This window comes from Melanotaenia boesemani, chromosome 1 (genome assembly GCF_017639745.1).
Source record: "Melanotaenia boesemani isolate fMelBoe1 chromosome 1, fMelBoe1.pri, whole genome shotgun sequence".
Lineage (NCBI taxonomy): Eukaryota > Metazoa > Chordata > Actinopteri > Atheriniformes > Melanotaeniidae > Melanotaenia > Melanotaenia boesemani.
The window spans coordinates 9,723,726-9,744,911 of record NC_055682.1 but is presented as its reverse complement, the minus strand read 5'-3'; the positions used below and the strand labels follow the sequence as shown (position 1 = coordinate 9,744,911).

Here is a 21,186-nt window from a genome sequence, read left to right as displayed (position 1 = left end):
TATAAAGGATGACTAATTAGGAAACTACTTTAAAATTTACTTCAAACTGGTGTAGTGAAAGTTGTGATCCATGCAGGTTAAGAGATGACTACTTTTTGTTTGGGGCAGGTGGACAGTTATGTTCATCAACACAGAGACACAACCAAATTTTACAACATTTTACAACAGTTTATAGCAGAAGAAACAGACCAGAGCAAGATAGAAGTATTTCACTTCACTGAACAACAAAGTCTAATCCACATTATGTGGAATGAAGCTAGATAACCAGGGCTATGCCAGCATGATCAACATGACGAGGACTCACTATTGCATCAATCTCGCCTCCAGTTTGAATTCCACAGGGGACATATTATGATAGGGCAAATATTAACAGCTTCCAGTTTGGTCCTTAAACAAGACCCTTAACAAGAGACAAGACCACAGAAATTAAAACACAGAATCCTGTGTCCAGGGGCTAAGCACAATGAGGTAGGCTGAGGATTAGTGAACATCAGGGCCAATATCCAAGATGAAAGATCCAAGCTCCATGAATACATTAGGAAAATGGCCCCAAGGGATGAAGCACTGAGTGGGTGCCTCAGGCAATAGAACCTGGAGGAGAATGAAATGGGAAACCGTCATGGGAGGACAAGCCCAAAGGAAGTGCTGGGGAAAGCCTTGAAGGTGAAGGCAACAGTAGTACCAGTGGTCATCGGAGCACTGGTGGCCGTGTCCCCCACACTGAAGAAGTGGCTCCAACAGATTCCTGGAGAAACATTGGACATCTCCATCCAGAAGAGCGCAGTCCTAGAAAGAGCTAAGATACTGCGTAGGACCCTCAAGCTGCCAGGATTCTGGTAGAGTACCCGAGCTTGAGATAAACAGCCACCCAGACTTTAACGAGTTTATTTACAGACTGTTTCTGGTGTTATTGGAGACTTTTGGAAACTGACGTGAAAGCGTGTTTACTTAATCTCTTTAAGCAGCACTCAGGATCCTCCCTCGTCCAAAAGCGCACATAGCTGCAGTCAGAGCAGGAGACGTTCACCTCTGCTCCATGACGAGACTGAAAATAAATTGTGTAAAGCTTCTACTGGCTGATCTCACCCAAGCTTACTGTCAGATACTAGAGCCTATTAATGAAAAGTGTGAACAAAACATTTAAAAAGTTAAAAGTACTTTAAGATGTTGTAGACTCTTAGAGAACAGCTGGAGCTGCCACTAAAAGTACTTTTCAGACATAACTAGAACTTGAGTTTAAAATATTAATGTCTGTGTCTATTGTTTGATTAAGTCGTCGACTTAAATCCATTTAAATAAAAACATGTGATTAAAGTGCGGCTAATTGACATGAATTACAAAGCCTATAATTAATTTGATTATTTTTTTTAAAGATGCAGGCTTATTGGGCTCCGTCAGTCCAGGAGAGAGAGAATGGCAATAATTTCTATACAAAAAAAGAAAGGGGTGACAGCCCAGCTGGGGGGTTAAAACCCCCAGTAAATCTAAAAAGGGTAGGTTCAAATAAAATGCACCTTGGCAGGTGGATTCCCATAAAAATTACATTTTATTTAAACAATTTCCTTTTAAACAATTAATAATAAAACATAAAAACTGACAATTTTCCAAAACAACCCTATATGCCGGGGTTTAGATCGTACGGAGGGCCGATGAACTGGAGGAGCTGGCAGAAATCCAAGACAAAACAGCTACCTCTCACGCACAGTATACCGTAGGGCACGCTACTTCATGTGTCTAAAAAAAAAGGAAAACACACCAATCATATGATGCAGATTAATGTCCCGTTCCGTCTGATGAGCGAAAGCAGTCTTACCAGTACATCCCAAAATGGGGAGGGAGAGAGAAGAGACCAGGAATACCGCGACAGGTCCCATTGAGCTGCCCCAGCACCAAACTCAGTCACAACCCAGCAGTGCACGAAAAGGTGAAACCGCCCATCATGCGGCTTTCCACACAGCTACGACAATCAGCACACCGCAGCGCTGCAAAAAAACATGCAGGTGTAAATACCCAAGGACTGCCACAGCCCCAGTGGAGAAGGAAAGAGATTATGGCACTTAAGATCGCAGGGGAGGTAATGTTGACTCTGTGGCACGCTAGCCACACAACTGTCAGCGTACAGCATTAAAGGACAAACACCTGCCCGGATATAAAGGAGCTCTACTCTGCCCCGAAATTACTGCCATATTCGCTACACCTTGCGCCTTCAATGGGGGAGCGAGGAGATTGGAGTAAGAAAAACCTACTCCACCACACTTACTTACATACTTGATACAGAGTGAATGGTGAATAACATTATAAAAACGATTTAGTATAGACTTACTTGATACACTTTTTAATGATCAGAGTGGTGGATAGTATTTCTTTCAATAAAAAAGATTTAGGAAATTATTTGTGGACTTTGACTCTTTGAAACAAAATGTAGCATCATCCAGAGGATACAAACAGTAAGAGCTGCACCAGCCCTCTGACATGTTTATGTCACGTCTGCAGCTGACCGAGCTGCAGGTTCTGTCAGAGCCGGTTACCGTGGCAACGCGTCACAACGAAATAGTCCACTCAACTGCTTCTTGTGAAAAACCTATGATTTTACACGACACGGAGGAGGTTCATGCCTCCGCGTGGTCCATTAATTTATGATAATGGCCACCTCAGAGGGCATTATCTCTTACACACATATATATATATATATACATATATATATATATACACACACACATACATACATACATATGTATATACTTCAGTATTTGAAATTTTTCTAAATGAACTTTGAATGTATGCAATTATGTTTTATGGGCTTTTAATCCATACAATGTTAAATCTGTTTAGTTAGTTTTTATTATAGTCAGCTTGACATTGAATGATTTGGATCTCTGTTTGAGAAAGACTCATGAAGACATCCATGACAATGGAGGATAAACTTATTGTTTTCTTTGGTGTCTATTCAGATTTTCCCAAAGCCAGGTTCATTTCAAAACTTTGAGTCCAGCCTTGAAAAATTTGTTTGGTACAGTTTTGAAATACTGTAGAATTTGTATGATTATATTCTTCTCTCGCCTTCATTTACCTTCTGTAATAAAACACCCTGTTCAGTTTCACACCCAAGGATGAAAATTACAGTTTCTGGATCATAAAATGCTCTAAAGCTAAAATAGTGATAATTACCAGATGCAGATATATGTTAGCTGAATAATATTTAGGCTTGTATTCATATTATATGTATAGACTATGTAGATTATTGGGTTGTGGGGAGGTAGGCTACTATTCAATCTACCTCTTTGATGGGGCCATAATCCATTATATGTGCAAATGCCTAAAGCTTTTACCATCTTGACACTAAATTTAAACAACAATAGCCACTTTAAACCCATTTTTTACAGCTTCAAAACATTCCCAGGGCTACTGCCAGAAATAAATCATCCAGCACCCAATTTAATTACTGGAGTTGCTGACCTGCACCTAGAGGGCAACTTGTTAAAATTATGAGCACATGCTCTATAATCTTTTCCAGAAACATGGGATGCTTTTCCCTCTTGACTTGATTCTCATTATTAAAAGTTGATGATGTGTTTTGCCCCTGAAGAATAGATTTGTTCCACAGCACACCATTTTAAATCGAACCCAACCTCTGCCCTCCCCAACATGCTGGTGCATAGGGCGAAGATCCCAAACTAGCTAACCTGGACTAAATAGACATCAAAGCCTGCCCCAGGGATGATGGTGGCCAGACATGTTTTGTTGTTTTGTTTTTTGTTTTTTTTCACAGACACATGGGATACCTTTGACAAACACACACCAGAGCAGGGGTGAAAATATTAATTGTTCGACTCTTGATTTTCTGACTATTTTAGTGGAGCCCAAGTTTTGTCTAAAGTCTAACTTTATTAGCAAGCTTGTCAGAGTAAACTATGAGTTAGTGTACAAGTATGGGAGCAAACACAGGGGCATCTTGAACAGAACATCTGCATGTATAAGTGATGTCATGCTCTGTAAGACCACGACTGCACAGACAAATGTGACAGAAAAATGCTAAATTATTAGGATATCTAAGAATATGTAAATGAGTTTCTCTACATTTCTTGTTATTGCCTAAAGCTGTAATGAAGCTAACCTCAATTGACTGGTGGGAAGTCATGTGTAGTAACCAACACTGAGATAATTGTGATATGTAAAATTCTAACAGAATTTCATTATCTACTAAATAATGAAGAGTAATACATGATAATATGTCCAAGGCTGGTATTTGCCTCATCCAGCATCTTTGTAGAAGTGATAATAATTTTACTAGTTAGGTAATCCAGGATGCCTTGGAAACCTGTTTCCCATTTAATTTGATTTAATCCAAATACCATATGGATATTTATTTATTTATTTTTTGTTTGTTTTTGTTTTTTTGTTTGTTTGTTTTTGTTTTGTTTTTATCCTGAATGCCATTCTCATAAGAATTATTTACTGTCTTCAACTGTAACCTTACAGCAGGGAATAAATCATTTTTATTAAAATGTCAAAATACAATGCACAAAGTCAGTCATTGACAACAGTACCATGGAAAATGCCCAAATGACCTAGAATAAGAAAAAAAAAAAAAAATGCAAATGTAGGGTTGTTATGAAGGACCCCACTGAGACAGATCGGAGTTTAACAAGGATTTATTCAAGCACTGTTCCTTCTCAAAGAAGCTTATGAAGAGCAGGGAGCTAGGAAGCCAAACTGAAGTCTGGAGTGCAGCCAGAAGAGTCGAGACCGGGAGGGGGTGAATAGGATAGTCCATCTATGTGGAAACGAGGTCTGATGAGGACTGAGTGGGGAGCTGGAGTATTTGAAGCCTGGTGAGTAGATTGAATACAGGTGTGATTGATTAGTATTCTGGGGATTGGCTGTGATGAAGCCTGGCCGGAGCGGGTGTGTCCGTGGCGGAGGCAGGTGCGGGTCTAACAAGGGTGTACCCTGGTCATAATTGGTTTAAAAACTGCTTTTATGAAATTTTAATGAAACAATATTGCTAGGAAGAAAAAAAAAGAGAAAAGAAAATATATTTCCATGGTGGTGGTGCCTGTCATTTCATTGCTTTGTTTTAAAAAGTATTTTGATTTTGGGGCTGAATCCTTTTGGGCAGTGAAAGTTTAACCAGCAGCAGTTTAACAGAGATAATGGTCAGTATCTTATAAAATTAGAGCTTTTCCTTTTAATTGATCCATGATTTTCTAAACACCATTTTGGGATTGCACCTTCTGTATTTGATTACATGAAAATCTTCCCATTGTTGATTTTTTTTTTTAACCTGTCCTGTCCAGCATCATTTCAAGCAAAATGATAATCTGGTTGCTGTATCGTGCTGAACAAATTTACTCTGCCAAGGGGAGGCCTATGGGTAAGGCTCCTCTTGATCATCTGATTCATTTATTTATTTATTTACTTTGAATCACAGAACCTATGTAATTGTGCTGGACCTGACCGGAGGGGACAGAAAAAAATGGAAAATAGCAAAAAGATGCAAAAGGGAAAGAAGAAAGGAGACAAAAAAATCACAGACAGAAGGCAACGACCCTTCAATCCACACCATCACCAGACAACAAACTGTTACACCTGTACATGAACACACCAGAAAATTTCCTACAACTTTTACAAAAAAAAAGACAAAAAAACAAAAATAGAGCTGCTAGTCTTTAAGAGTTTTTAAATAATAACCAAATCAAAAAGACATATCATGAAAGTAGCATAAAAGCGACCAGATACTAACTCACTCTTATATATAATAGTATATAAACCCACTGGACTGTGTCAGCATGCAGAGCATGAGGAATAAGGAGTAATCAGTGATGAAGAGTGGTGAGTGAGATCGTGCAAATGCGACCACGCCTCTACGGAGGTCAGAGGCAGACCAGGGCAGCCCAGAGACCCGGGCCCCCAGCAGCAGCCCCGGAGTACTAACCCAAGCTACCCCACCATGAAGACTACTCCGGCCCCACCTGAAGGGTGGCAGAGGAGAGCCCCAGCAAGAGCCCCCCACGGTCTTGGGGCACAGGTCCCAGTGGGCCAAAATCGGCAGCCTCCGGCCCCGCCAGGGACCGGCCACCCAGGGCAGCCCAAGCGAAGGGCCCAGGGCCCCAGGAGCCCAGAGGCTCACACCCTCGACTGTACCGTACCAACAAGCACTCACTATCACACAGTCATGTCATACATGACTGTGTGATCATGTCATACACCACCCACCATGCCCTGTGGCGGACACCCCAGGCAGACCAGAGGGCAGCGAGCCCCAAGCACCCCCCCGACCCAGCACCAACAGAGCCAGAAGCCCACTAGCGCAGCCACCCCGGGTCCCGGCCCCTGGGGCAACCACCTCCCCCTGCTCGCCCCCGGCCACACCCAGGTGGAACAGGTGTGTGAGAGGTCTCCAATACCCTCTCCCACCCCGCTCCTGACTGTTTATGTAGTGTGTGTTGTTTGCAATTAAAACTGAAGGGCAGTGACCGCAATGTGCCGGGAGCCAGGCCACCTAAGCCCGACATGCACCGCATGACACGCTCCCCAGGTATTGTTGATAAATAACTTCAGATATTTTATTTAACGATATTATAACACAAAACTGGATCATTTGCAGTTATCCTTGTACATAGTCTGAATTCTGTAATTACATTTCTGTAGTGCCAATTGATAGATCTTAACTACTGCATGACAACATTCTTAAACTGAGAGTGAAAAACTGAAACTAACTGGACCCAAAATGACTGCACTATTCTGTTATTATGTAAAACTGGAATCAACATCATTATGAGCCACAAGTGCACAGTATAGCCTGTGTGTTTTTAACTTTGAAAAAGGAAAAAAATATTATTTTGAAATAACAAAATCTCAATCACCTGCTGGTCGGGATCCTCTCGGACTTGTTTTTATTTTTATTTTTGTTGAAACAATTCCATAGAAAACAATTACTGCTAAGGTTTTTGTTATAATATTACCAACTTCTAATACAATATGAATATCCTTTAGGTTAAGTGTTATGGATACCTTACAGCCAAAATTTTTGAGAAATAGAATGAGAATGAATGCTAAAATTAGTTTAATTACACATTCTATTTCCATTATTCAGCAGCTGGCTTTCTAGTGACACATTACATAAGTAAAACTGGGTTGGCTTGGCAAATTGAAAACATTTCCACATCAATATTTCATAAAATCAAGTTGGTTTACCCCATACTGACTGAAAAACAAGTAAAATGCTACAGAAGGCTGAAAACAGCCTGGAAAAATTACCTAAGGCTCATAAGTCTCAACCAAAAGAGACTTCTAACACTGCTATCTTATGAATAAAAGCAGGAAAATTCCAACCTGAAGGTTGCCTTTTATGCTGTCCAGTTCTTTTGATGTCTTGGAGAGCTGATGCAGGATGCTGCTTCGTTCACTGAAGACTTCCTTTAGCCTCTTTTCCAGCCCATCGTAGCTTTGTCTGCTGAGAGAAGGAGAGAGTAAGATTTCACTATTAAATAACAGCCACTTGCTGAGAAAATTCACTCTTTATTGGCGCCCCTAGGAGAGATGTGCTCTATACTGGATTAGCAGAAGCATTGTAAAAGCTAAAGGGTATAGCAACAGGAGAAAAAAAAAAAAAAAAAAAAAAAGAAAAGAAAACTTAATATCTACTCAAATCGGTCCCTGCATGGATGAGAGATTGATTGCAAGGCATATATATATATATATATATATATATATATATATATATATATATATATATATATATATATATATATATTATATATATATTTAATTATATCTACTTCTTTTTTATTATTCTAAGAATGAACAAAGATAAAGAAAACATAAATAGACCAAGTTAAAATTATCAAAGCCTGGTTAGGAAAGGCCTAAAATCACAAATTTATGATGCAAGATAACTTAATATTTAAGACAAGGAAAGAGAACCTCATTAATGCTCAAATAGCATAAACAGTCTAGCCTGCTAGCCATTTAGCTAAAATGCTTCTTTCCTTGGTGTCAGAATTTCCAGAGGTTTTCTAATTAAACTTCAAAATAACAATGAGAAATAAAAAACCTCTCTGAATTTGTGAAGAATTAAACTGAAATATGTCACCACTGCCATTCTAGCAACAGCAGCAGATCCATCAGGGCCATTGCTGATGTTTGAGAGCAGCACAAAGTTTCAGGAAGAACTAAACTCACATGTTTGGATTGATTTTGTGCAGAGCTGCAGAAACAGATTTAAGGATCAACAATAATATCCATTAATAATTAATACTTTAACACTTAGAAAGTAGATTTATTGTTTTACATTGCTTAACTACTGAAATCAAGTTAATCTGAATAAGTGTAAAGCCAATACAAATGCTATGACAAATTTCCCCTCAAGCTACTTTTAAAAACAGCTTCCTCTAATGGTGTTTTTTTTTTATTCTAATATTACCCATTACAATTAGAACAGTAGAAGAAAGAGGACAAAAAACTATTTGATTTTCATTGGGACATACTGGTTCTGCTTATCTGTGATCAACAGTTTCATTTTGGAAACTTCTTTGTAACTAGACTGTTTTTATGAGAGAGAAAAAAGAAAATAATTCTGAACAAGCAGTACATACATAATAATCCATTATGTCAGCAAGCAAAAATGTATTTTGTAAAGGAAAATAACCTACTACCTTTTTTCGAGGAAATTAACATTTCATGCAATTTCAGATAAGGGTGATTAAAATAAAAAGCTTAAACCTTTCACTGAGGTACAGAAACCACCACAACCCCACCAACTGATTGAGAATGAGATGTTATTTTTTTTTTTTAAACAAAATAAACAATTCATAGAAATTTCCTTACAAACCGACTTTCAAAATATTTGCTATATAGTTAGAAGCAGAATAATTTATTGCCAATATCTACATTAAGCTGCAACACCCATCAGCTTGATGATTCCTCTCATGCTAAGAGACAGAAGCAGAAAACTGGAATGCTGGTGGATGAAACAGTGCTGTTATATTATTCTGGCTCCATGGCTTTGTTTCAACCTGGGCCATCTCCCAAAAACCCTGCACACCCGTTGTCATAGATCCCAGCAGCAGATCATACACAATAACACATAAATCTCTAATAGAAAAGCAGCACCTGGGAAATAAATAAATAACATGGCATACTGAATCCCACACTTGACTTGCTACCATATGGCGCTGGCTTAAAATTTATTACAGGTTCAAGCAAAGGCGGAAGATAGGGTGAGAGAATCCTCCCAGTCTGCAGTATTATTCATTACCCAATGGAAAAGGCCCTTGGGTATCTGTGAAATGAATGAGGCTCATAATTTGAGTCCCACTGACACAGAAACATGTATATCACAAGATTCTTGTATAAAGTCTGCCTTTCTTCTACCAATTCAATCCACAATACATTTCTCATTACAGCAAATAAATGGTAACAGCCGTGTGATTGTACCATGACCCCCACTAAGTTTGGTATTGTAACAGGCACCTACCAAACAAAGATTCTTTTTTCTTTTCTTTTTTTTTTTTTTTTCTTTAAAGCCAGTGACATTAATGACAATGATGACGACCACAGCGCCTGACAAAAAAGCCTTATGATGAAAATGGCACCACCAGGCACGGCCATCAAGCACTGAAGATGGGATAATGAAATCTTTCTTTTTGGACATCCGCAGATTGAAATGAGTCCCTGACTTGATGAAACTCATCAAACTACTGACACTGAGGGGGGGGGTGGGATGTCATTTATAGGATCAGATCATTGAGGACTAATATTTCTTTACCCTTGGAGTCAGAGCAGGTTTATATGAGGCTGACACTGCAGTGTGAAATAGAACTGCTGAGGCTAAAGATGACTGCCAGAATCCAAACCATGGATTGATAAAGGAAGTCAAGGCTGTGGTAACTACTTTCACAGAAAGAGCTGAACAAGATTATGTTTTGTTGTGTAAATAATCTTGATTGATAGTATTATGGACAACATTTCATACATTACTATGCACTTTACCACTTGTCAGTAGTATTTTGCACTGTAAAGAAGAGCCCATTTAAAAAAGGCATACACAAGCTTTGCAACAGACTAAACTAAACTAGTATTAAGAGTGTACATCCTTATCTTTACAGGTGCATTACATTATGTTCTTACCCAGTTCTGTTTCAACCAACCAGCAGTCTGACCACATTAACTGGGGACCCTCAACAAGCTTAAACAGTTACCGCTGTTATCACAACAACAGTGACCACAGCAATTACCACTTACATATAAAACAAATGTAGTTTATATAAAAATCAAGCTATAAAATTGTTACTCAAGGGAGTCATCGTCTTTTCGGTTATGTGTTGGAGTAATGATCAAATGAAAAGACCTGAATGACTTTAATAATGTTATAGGCCAAAATGGTTGAACTGGGGCATAAGTTGTAGGATGCTTCCTTTCAGCAATGATGACACTAAGGATTAATGATGTAGGGGTTGATGAATTTAATTAAAATATTTGCTGTTAATGTTTTGTTGTCTGATACCTTGTGGAGTTCATGCCTCAGTGGTTAGAGTCTGTTTTTATTGGTGTATGGAGGACCAGCATCATACAAAAAGTCTTCTCTTCAATGACCAAATAGGTTGGTCAGTCTTACGATAAACCAGGGTAGTCCTCTAACAGGAAACACGTGGGAAATACATTTCTTACACAACATTAAAGCAAACACCATTGTCAAGTATTATTTTATTAATATATTATATATAGTATAATTTATTTTAGGGTATTATTTTAAACTATATTTGACATTTAAAAAATGTATGTCAAGATTATCTGGAAAATCTGATTTGCTTATAAGTCACAACAGAGTGCCAACATTTAACTTAAAACGTCTCAGACACACATTATATGGTATTATGATTGGGAATGAAATATAATAATACTATGCTACTTTTTGTAACTTTTCACAACCATTTGAGGGTATCTACACTAAAACAGTAGTGCAACAAGTTGGTCAAATGTTGACTGGAGGAAAGTGAACCCAAGTGCAGTATGCAATATTCAGGCCAATAAACAACAACAGTGATAGCCAAGAGGACCAGAATTGGTCATCTATTGTCTGAAACAATGTTCTGTGGTAGCAATCTACATTTTAAGCTCTTGGTTTTAAAATCTTTACTTTCTCCAGAAAGGCTAACGAGCTTCGTCTTCTAACAGAGCAGCAACCAACAACGCGAACCAAAACCATGGTCTACATTTTTAAGCTGTTCCGTATGTTGATTACTGCTCTTTTGAGGCAGTGGAAGGCAACAAGAGGTAAAATTCAGAAGCTTTAACCAGATCTACATGCAACACCTAAATCAGTAGTGCCCAGCTCTAGTCTTTCAGAATCACAAACCCACAGGCTTTCAAAGTTTTCCTGCCCCAATACACCTGAAGTGCACAATGACTCAATATAATGAGTCATTGTGCAGAACTTCATAGGCTGTTAGATCCATTTGATGGATCCAGCAGCCATTTTAGTTATTTTGGGAGGAGAGTTTCATATACTGTATAAAAATGTTTGCCATTATCAGTGTATATTGCTCATAAGAAAAGTTCAGTCTACAAAAAGGAAATATTAGCTCAAAGTAGCAGGGTGTTAAAGGTACAGTTTAGGCTTTTATCAAACTACAACATACTGTAGTGAGTGGATGATGTTAATTCTATTGTGTTCACTCTGGTTGAAATTGCAATTAATTTCTCTCCACAGGCATCTGTTTGAACAGTCAAGGGCAGAGTGCCAGCTGTACTCTGTTGTGACTGGTTGCATTGCTATACCTACATCTTTGTTAATCTTTTTTAACCTTTACCCCTCTTCTGGTATAAATTTTATAAATGATGTTTGTGAGACAGTGGATATGGGGAATCATTTCCCTGCATGGGAGGAAAATAAAAAAAAGTCTGTATTTGTAGAGGAGAGTGAAATCTAATAGAAAATACAGTGACATTGAGGATATAATTCAGCATCATCTGCTTGGCAATTAGTTCCATAAACACGAGGAGCTCAGTGTGTGTCAGCAGGTTGAGTGACTCAGCGTCTCCCCTTCCTCAACATCAATGCTGCTATTTTTGGAAAATTTGCAGGAGTCAGACAGTGGTTCAGACAAGGACAAATTTAAGGATCCCTCTGGGCTCAGTGTCTTTGGAGGCCTCTCCACTACCAGTTTTAATATCCACCCACAGCTGCATCTGAGCTCCATCAATCACGCATTTCAAATGTCAACTCAGAACATAATTCATAATAAACAAAAAGATGTATTCCAGCATCTGTAGGCATACTGGATATTTTCTTATGACCTATATGACCTATTTTGTTCATATAAATTACCAATTCAAATCAAGAAAATCTGGTATGCCATGTCATCTGACCAATAATAGAATAGCCCATCAGTAATGACAGGAGTCTGCTAGCCTAGTGTTTCATCCTTTTAGTCATAAACATGACCAAACTGTGGTTAGATACTAAATTTTAATTCTGACATATCACTGATGAATTTGTCAAAATAGTCACATTTGATGCACTTATTACATGTGTTGTGAGTGGATATGAAAGCTTGAGTCAGCATTCATCAGTCACGGTTGCTTTCAAGGCTTCGCCTAATAAATTACATCCTAAACAGGGGAGTGTGGTGCCAGTGGTATTTATGTTAATAAAATAAGCCATACTCATGATTGTAAGATCAAAGGTAAATACATAATATTTTACAAGGCATTGACCTCAGAAACAAACAGCCACTGAGCATAAAAGGAGTTTATATGCCGTCATGCAGATTATGGGCAGACAGCAGTTTATGTGGTACTTCCAATTTCTAGCTGGATTAATTACTGTATGCCATTTGAAGGAGGGCAAATAAATAGTTTTAATAAGTGGGATTGCCCAAGGCTTGTCAGTGAATTAATATATTCCTCTAGCAGAGCATGACCACCATCCTGCATCTGCAAAAAAGAGTCAGTCATGTTTACCAACTGTTGTATAAACAAGGCAGACAGCAGGGAATATTAATTGCATGCATGTCATGGGAGGCCTGACACTGAATCTTCCTTAATTGTTCGGTGAGGGGATATGATGAAACAATTGGTGATGGGGGAGGCAATTTTGTTTTGTCAATAAAGGTCATTGCAATGTGGAGACCCCAAATGCCTCAACAGGACATGAGGACGTGAGGCGTGTTTGTGCATTTGAAATTGCATAAAAATTTACTAAATTAATGCAAATTCATACAATATCATCTGAGTGTATCCCATCTGAAAGAGACAATTTACTTTTTACTGTCAATTTTTAAAATCATCGTCCAGCTTTTTCATTTTTTAATCTTATTTTAAATGACTTATTATTTGGCATTTGGGAACTGTTTGGTGATAATGAACATGTGATTTGATTGTTACTCATAAAGATTTTTTTTAAACAACAACAATGTTATTTGTTGCTTCATGTGAGTTCAATGAATCCACAGCCAACTCTTTGTTTCAAGTATTTTAATGTAATTAGGTCTGTTGTTGTTGAAATGAAACAAGCAACTTACATTCCTGTCAGTGTAAATGAATTTACCTTAATCTGAGATTATTATTATTATTATTATTATTATTATTATTAATATTATTATTATTATTATTTCTAACTTAATCTACACATAATTCTCCACATTGAGTTTCTTTTCTAATTAGAATTAAATACAACAATGTTTCTTTTACACACATGTATTCATATTCCTTGACAGTAACAAGTGAACTCTGTTGCATTCAGCTTTTATCAAAATATCATTTTTTATTAAAATATAATTTTTTTTTCCATTTCTTTTCAAGATTTCTACATGAATTCATATAATATGATGACAAACGTACACAGTTGTCCATATGAGTTCTGCCAAGTGATTTCAAGCTGTGAGGTTAAGGGAATTATCCAGTGATGAAATGTCAAGGCACAGATCTGAATGAGGGTAAAATGAGGGACATTTAATCAATGTTTAAAGCCCCCATAGGCAGAGTGCAAATTCAAAAATGGAAGAAGTTCGGAGCAACCAGACTTCCTAGCCCTTGCTGCTCAGCCAAACTGAATAATGCAGGATCAAGGGTTAAACTGGTAACCAAAAAGCTGATGATATGATATGTGAATGAGATCCAGATTGTATTTTTAGGAGATGGAACAACTTTACAGACACACAACCATTAGGTAGTTAGAATAATCATTCCTGAGAGCTGGCTGGGCATTTGCCAAAAGTCACCTGAGTGACTCATGCTGAGAGAATAGAATTTTATGTGGATGTTTTCCCACAGCTTTGACAGAAAAACTATAAAGGATGGACAGAATCATGGATTTTGAATAAAAGGACATTCTGGAATGAGAGTATTTTCCAGAGCACTTAGGATCTTCGACTGGATGAAAACTGTTTTCCTAAGATGTGCAGCATCCCTTTTCACTGTTACAAATGCACCCCACTCTAAAAGAAGACAGCATGTGTTCTGCTCTGTCAGTGAAAGTATCCGATCACTGTCACTTTGATCTGATCTGACAAATGTAACATGTCTAATTATAGTAATATTTCACTCTTCGCATTACAGTGACAGTGATCTGAATTTTCCATCCAGGAGACAGCCGAGCACACAGTAAGTCCTCCAGAGCCTCTAGAGCATGTTTCCAGTGATGAACAAGGATTTCAAGCATACAGATAGCAAGGTTTTTATCAAGTGGTACCCACTACAGCAGCTCTTGGGAGACCTGACAATGACTGTGCACTGAACCTTGGATGGATCACTTACACCAGGAAGACATAGTTTAAGGATGGGTAAGCTAAACTTGTAGTGAGACTTAAGGCTGCCAGTGATGCCAAATAATGTTCACATTGACAGTAAATGAGACATTTTGAATTGCAGATTACTTTTTCAAAACTTGATTATTTTTTGTACTTTTTGTAGACTTTGTAGACTTGAAAAAAAGACAAGGAAACTAATATATAACTTTAATAAGACATTAGGGGTCTGAAAAGGTGATTGGTGAATAAAGTGTATGTACAGCTAAGCAGCAAAGCGAGTTCTATTGCAAAACCCGTCTAATCATACAACCAGTTAATAATACAGCCTGGATGCATCTGTTAAAAATAATTAACTGCAGAGCAATTTGCATTTAAGTATTTTATCATTTAGAGAGATAAAATTTGAAGTGGTTCAAACCAATTTTAAACATGGGCAATAAATGTTGATAATCTAACTTTCAACTGTTTGAAAAAAGGCAAACCTAATTTTTCTTTTTTTTTTTAGAAATTAATTTTTAAGCTTTTTATGGATGTAAAGATAGAAGATTGTGAACTGGTTTGTCATGTAAACTGCCCACTGAATGTAAAATCTAAAAAGTTGATACGCTATACACTAAAAAAAGAAAGTACTGAAGCAGTCATGAACTGGTACAAAATCCTTCTAATATTTTCATACCGGAAGTGTGAGTCCTTCTATTTTACTCAATTTTAAGTTACGTAATTTGCACCAAAGAGATTTATGGTATTGAAATAGAAACAATTAGCATATTAGATGAATAATTCAATTATCACTTGCAGGCTTTTTCATGTATAAGTAGATGCCACTTCCTTTCCCTCGACTTCAGATACACTACTCTACATGTACCTTAAAATACTGGTTTCAGACAAGTATTTCACAAAAAGTTAGAGCACATTTTTGAATGAAAAAAAAAACAACAAAAAAAAAACAAAAAAAAAACAACACTGATTCATTGTGGAGCACCTGACAACAAGTTGTTGGATCCATTTAAATTGAATAAGGTGTGCTGGAGCAGGAAAACATTTAAAAACTCTAGGACAGTGCCCTCGGGGACCAGGGTCCATCACTGATGTAGTCCACTCTATCTTGAAAAACCCAAATCATTTGACACAATGACATGAAACTCTCCTCATCACTCCTGGTAAACCTGTAGGTGAGCCTTTTTTTGGTTAATTACACATTCATACTATGTTTGTTTTTATACATGCCACTAATACTTTAGACAAAGCATTGCAATTAGGATTAGAAAAACACAGATTTTCTGTTTTAGAGTCTTTCTTCAGCTTGATACATGATGTTGATGTTACTCATTCTGACTTCCTATAGAAGAGTCTCCCATCTAGGGACCAATACCACACAAATTACGGCTTTAAAAGCATCCCAGGAACCTCTTACGGCTGCCAGCACCAATTAAATCTGGGATTTGAGTGTATCTAATGCAATTCCATCCATTCCCTTTTTTAAAAGCTGCGCTACACTGAGACTCCGGCTTTAATAATTGTTGGACTATAATAAAGCTGGACTGAGCTTGGATTTTTTGTTTACTCTGAAAGGGTACTTTACCAGACATCAATGCTTACTTCCATTGCAAATGAAAAAGTGTGTGTGTGGGCGGACTTCACATTTTCCCTCAAAGACATTTTGACAACATTTAATCCAGCTTTCTTTCCAGCATTGGATACTGCGTGAAACAAGGTGCTTTGCAAAGCAACCAACATACTCAGGGTATTAAAACTACAACAATCCTTAGTTAATTTGTCACAGCATAAATGGGTGTAACTGCTAATTGACAAAGGTAGCTTAACCAACATGTAGAAAATATGCATTATAGGTATAACATGGATAATGCAAAGATACAATGTGTGACATTTTACAGCATTTTTCACATTATTTGAGGATTTTAAGACAACAGATGCAAAAGGCTGAACACCTCATTCTAGAAGAGAATTTTGATGTTTCAACACCACAAAACAAAGAAATGGATCTTTACTGTTATTCCCAAAGGCCTAATATAAAAGCAAGTACTGCATCTCTGTCAAAACTGATGTAAAACAAGCCCAGAAAAGTTTGTGGCTTAGATGCTTTTTTATATTTTTTGTAAGAGAAGAAACAGAAGGTAGGACTGTAGGTGTGTGGACAACCTAACAGGGAAACTAACATCAACTAGCATAATTTTCCAATACAAAAATCCAAACAATTCATCCATGTGTTTTATTTTACCAGAGTTAAACTGTGTAAAAACTCCAGCATATTTTTTTCTAAATATTATTTATTTTTCAAATCAATGGACTATCGAAGCCAGTTAAGACGATGTTGAGGAGATCTTTGTTAAATTTGAGTGAGGGATTTGAAAGCCTAAATCTTTAATCATCAAACACTGTGTTTTTGTTAAAATTGGATTTCTGCTCCCAGCAGGTCAGCTAGCAGAAATTACAAGAGAATTTCAGCCAAAAGGTGAGAAAAAGCATCTCCTTGAAGAGCATCTTTGTGTGATCACACCCACACACAGAAATTTAATCAATATGAATTTGGTTTGAAATGCTGGGTTAGGCTCCAGCTTCCACGCAACCTTTAATGATCAAAGTGGTATAGATAATGGATGGATGGATGAATTTGACTGATGAATTTGTTCTAGTCAAACAAGATTAGACTTGTTTGACTAGAACAAGCGTGGCAAAGGTTAGGCAATAATAATTTAACTAAAAAGGTTGGTGGTTCCATCTCTAACTTGCCAACTATAACTAATACATTTCAAAAGGTGCGGTATTGATGGGAAAGATGCAGGACTTCACACTGTCTCCCAATGCATTTCTTACTTGTGAGTCACTTTGGGCAAAGTGTTGACATCTTTTGGGTTATGCTTGCCGACTCTCCTTCTGAGGGCATGTTTCTGGCTTCCACTGCAGCTGGGAATTTAGGATCAAGGATGAAATGTTGTCCCAAGAAATTCCTTCATTTGTCAGTAACTTCAGATAAATGGTTATTGGATTCTGGAGGGTGCAAGCAAGAGTGGTGGTTGTTTGAATGCAAATCCCTTAACACTGCCAGCCCATCTGGGTAACGTTACTTGTAAAAGTAACTAAGTTGATGAAGCATTACTTAATACTTAAAAAGTATATTGGAATAGCAGGTTACTTATACTCAGAGCACTTATGAACTTCCTTTGTAACTTTTTGTGCACTTTTGTTGTAATGTCAGTTAAAAATGCCCCAATGCTTCATTGTATGACCTGTTGTATGACTTACACTAAAAACTCTGCAGACTAATGAGTGGGATGAAGGAAGCAAAATATAGTTTACAAACTTTTATTAACAGTTAAGTTTTAAAGCATTGAATCAACATTAGAGTTTGGTGCATATAGCACAAAAAGTTCCAAAATTTTCACTAATGCCAAAAAATTTCCAATTGAAAATGTCCTCTGTGTAACGACTGTGTAACATGTTTCTTAATTTCTTCAGAGTAGACACTTGCAGCAGATTTGAAGGCTTTCTGATGGGGCTCTAATATCACTGGTGTTGGTGAGCTGTGTTCAGTGAGCTGAAAAACGTTTTTTTTTCTCTTTTTTTTTAGCTGCCGACAGTTTTTAATCAACCAGGCACAATGTTGCATTGGCGTGTGTTGAACTGCTTGCCAGCAGCCTTGAAGTTTTCATAAAGGCATATCTTTCTATAAAGATAAATCTTTTAGGCCACAAATAGCCACCAAAACACTACCAGACAGTGACTGCTTTTCATTTGTCTCTCTTTTTTTTTCTTTATAAAATTATTTGAAAAAGAGCACTTGTAATACTTGTCTAATAGGAGTTAAAATATGAAGTCAAGTCTAATAAAGGAGATCATCCCAGCCGTGGAAAAAGGCACTACTATCCTCTACATTATTATTATTATTATTATTATTAATAATAATAATAATAATAATAATAATAATAATAATAATTTAATTCATGAATCCAGTAATTTTATTTGAAGACAAATTCAAGTTTGTAATATGCTAATACAAATTCAGCTTTAACAAATCATGTTCTCATAATTCCTTTAATTCAAGTTTTTTGCCATTTAATGTCCCTGTAGACATTGGTGTCAATAGGAAAACTGCTAAATTAAATACAAATGGCAGCTAATGAATAAGAGTAAAGTTGGATCATGTGTAGCAACAACATATAGTCACTTTCCTTACTAAATAAGCAATATCTGTTTTATCATAGTACTTTGGCAATTAATTATATATATATATATATATATATATATATATATATATATATATATATATATATATATATATATATATATATAAATAAAGTGTTGCTCTGTGCCTTGCTTCTCTCATCTGACCAATGGCTAAGAAGTTAGAAACTGGCAACAAACAGGCAGATGCATTTGATTCACATCAAGGGCAATCACTGAGGCCTCTTACCAATTTCCAAGTGTCACTCAGGGAAAACACAAGAGGACAAGTTAAGCCAGGCAGAAGGGAAGGAGGAGGTGGTGGGGGGGGTTGAGGTGGAGAATTTGGAATTGGATGACGGATGTGACTTGATTACTGGTTAACTATCCTGCTGGTGAGCCTTACCAATCTGGATGAGAAAACCTGCTGGTGGCTGGCTTATCAGTTTGGAAAAGACAAGAATCTATTGTTCCACTCAGGGCCGACTGACTGTCTTTACCTGCACTTGAAGTTTCCTCTCTGGGACATACTTGCTACTGGGATGTCACCTGACCAACTCTTAAATGAAAATTCCTATCAAGGTTTTTGTCAAATTTACTTCTGTTCTGAACTGCCCATCACAAAGGTCCACACTATTTCAGTTGTGCTTTATTTTTGTGGTTATTGATTATTTTATCCTGCATTCATTTTCTGAGCAGGACTCTAGATCCATTTTTTTTGCCAGATCCCATTATATATATATTTTAAATATAAATATACAGCCAAACAATGACAAAACTGTTCGGTTAAAATGAGAAATAGCCAGATTTGGATTACTTTTATTTAAAAGTCCAAATCTGCATCTGTTATTTTTTAAGCTTGATTTTTTTTAAAACTTGATCATGTTTTAATTCTGTTTGTATCCAATGTTCTTTCTTTTTACTTTTTTTTAACAGCACTTTGAAACACCCTGTCACTGAATTGTGAGAAAAAGTAATAACTCTTTCACTGATAGTGCTCCCTGGAATTCTCTTGGTACAAAGTCAAAGAGTAAATCAGCTCACAGGTAAATGGGAGGACGAGTAACAGGCAGAGCCCAGTCTACTGAGACTAGCGACGCGACCGGCTGGCCTGCTCTACCATCCAGACCAAGCACATCCTCAACCCCATACTCATTAGCAAGACACAGTCATGGCCAGTTATCAGAAGGAAAACTAACAAATCCTCTCCACAACAACCGGACATGCAACTACAGAACAGGTTTGCTCCACTGCTGCAGGATTTTGGATCTACATCTGATGATCAGAATGAAATCTCCCTACACACCGAGGTTAGACCAAAAAGCAAATCAGACAGTAAAAGGCAACAAAAAAAGCAAATGGCTGGGCCTCAGACTCTGATTGTTGGTGACTTTGGTGTGAAAGATGTGAGAAATGTGTGTGGAAAACGTACAAAAGTACTGTGCTTTCCCAAGGATATGGTATCAGATGTGAGAGGCAAAATTACACAAATTATGGCGGCACACCCAACTGTGGAAAACCTCTTCCTGCATGTGGGGTCGAATGATGTTGTGAAACAACAAGGTGAGGTGAGGTGCTGAAGCAGGATTTTACTGAATTGCTGGATACGATCCGCTGTCTGGATGCCCGGATATTCAGCAGTGGCCCTCTTCCTCCCATCAGAGGAGGAGTGGAGAGATTCAGTAGGCTGTTAAGTCTAAATGCATGGCTGTCGGCTGTATGTACCACACATCCAGTTCATTACATAGACAACTTCAACTTCTTCTGGGACCGCAGGCACTTTAAAACGAATGGATTCTGCCTGAACAGGTCAGGAGTAAAGCTGTTCGCCTCCAACCTGTTTTATTTTCTAAGCAGACACTCTGTTCCATGACAGGGACAACAGACATGAGACCAAGGCCCAATCCCATTTCACGCCTTGGCCCTACCCCTTACCCCTACCCCTTGCCCCTTACCCCTTAAAACGGAGCTAGAAGGGGTAGGGCTGAAAAGTCAACCCCTACGAATTGGGACACCCCTTCAACAGTCACATACGTCATCAGTAGTCACTAAAGAACATTTTACACAGGAACTGGAAGAAACTTTAAATAAAAAAAAAACAATAAATTTATTAAAAAATATTAAACATGGGGCTCAAACAGGAAAAACCAGCAAAACTGCCAGCTGTATTTAAAAAAACTAGGAAAAACTATATTGTGCATTGTTGCCGTCTGTGAAGCTGAAATATCTCCCTCATCACTGCGTGTCAGTC

General features: G+C 37.6%; 1 protein-coding gene across 2 annotated transcripts in view; it reads right to left on the bottom strand.

The window, feature by feature from the left end:
* The window catches only part of luzp2 (leucine zipper protein 2), a 165,132-nt gene that overhangs the window by 70,986 nt on the left and 72,960 nt on the right, over positions 1-21,186 (bottom strand). Inside the window, exon 2 of one of the 2 annotated variants that reach the window (XM_041980172.1) lies at positions 7,336-7,453. In XM_041980172.1, the coding sequence (XP_041836106.1) occupies positions 7,336-7,453 (118 nt within the window). Of the gene's footprint in view, positions 1-7,335; positions 7,457-21,186 lie in introns of both variants that reach the window. The other variant, XM_041980166.1, reaches the window with a different exon arrangement.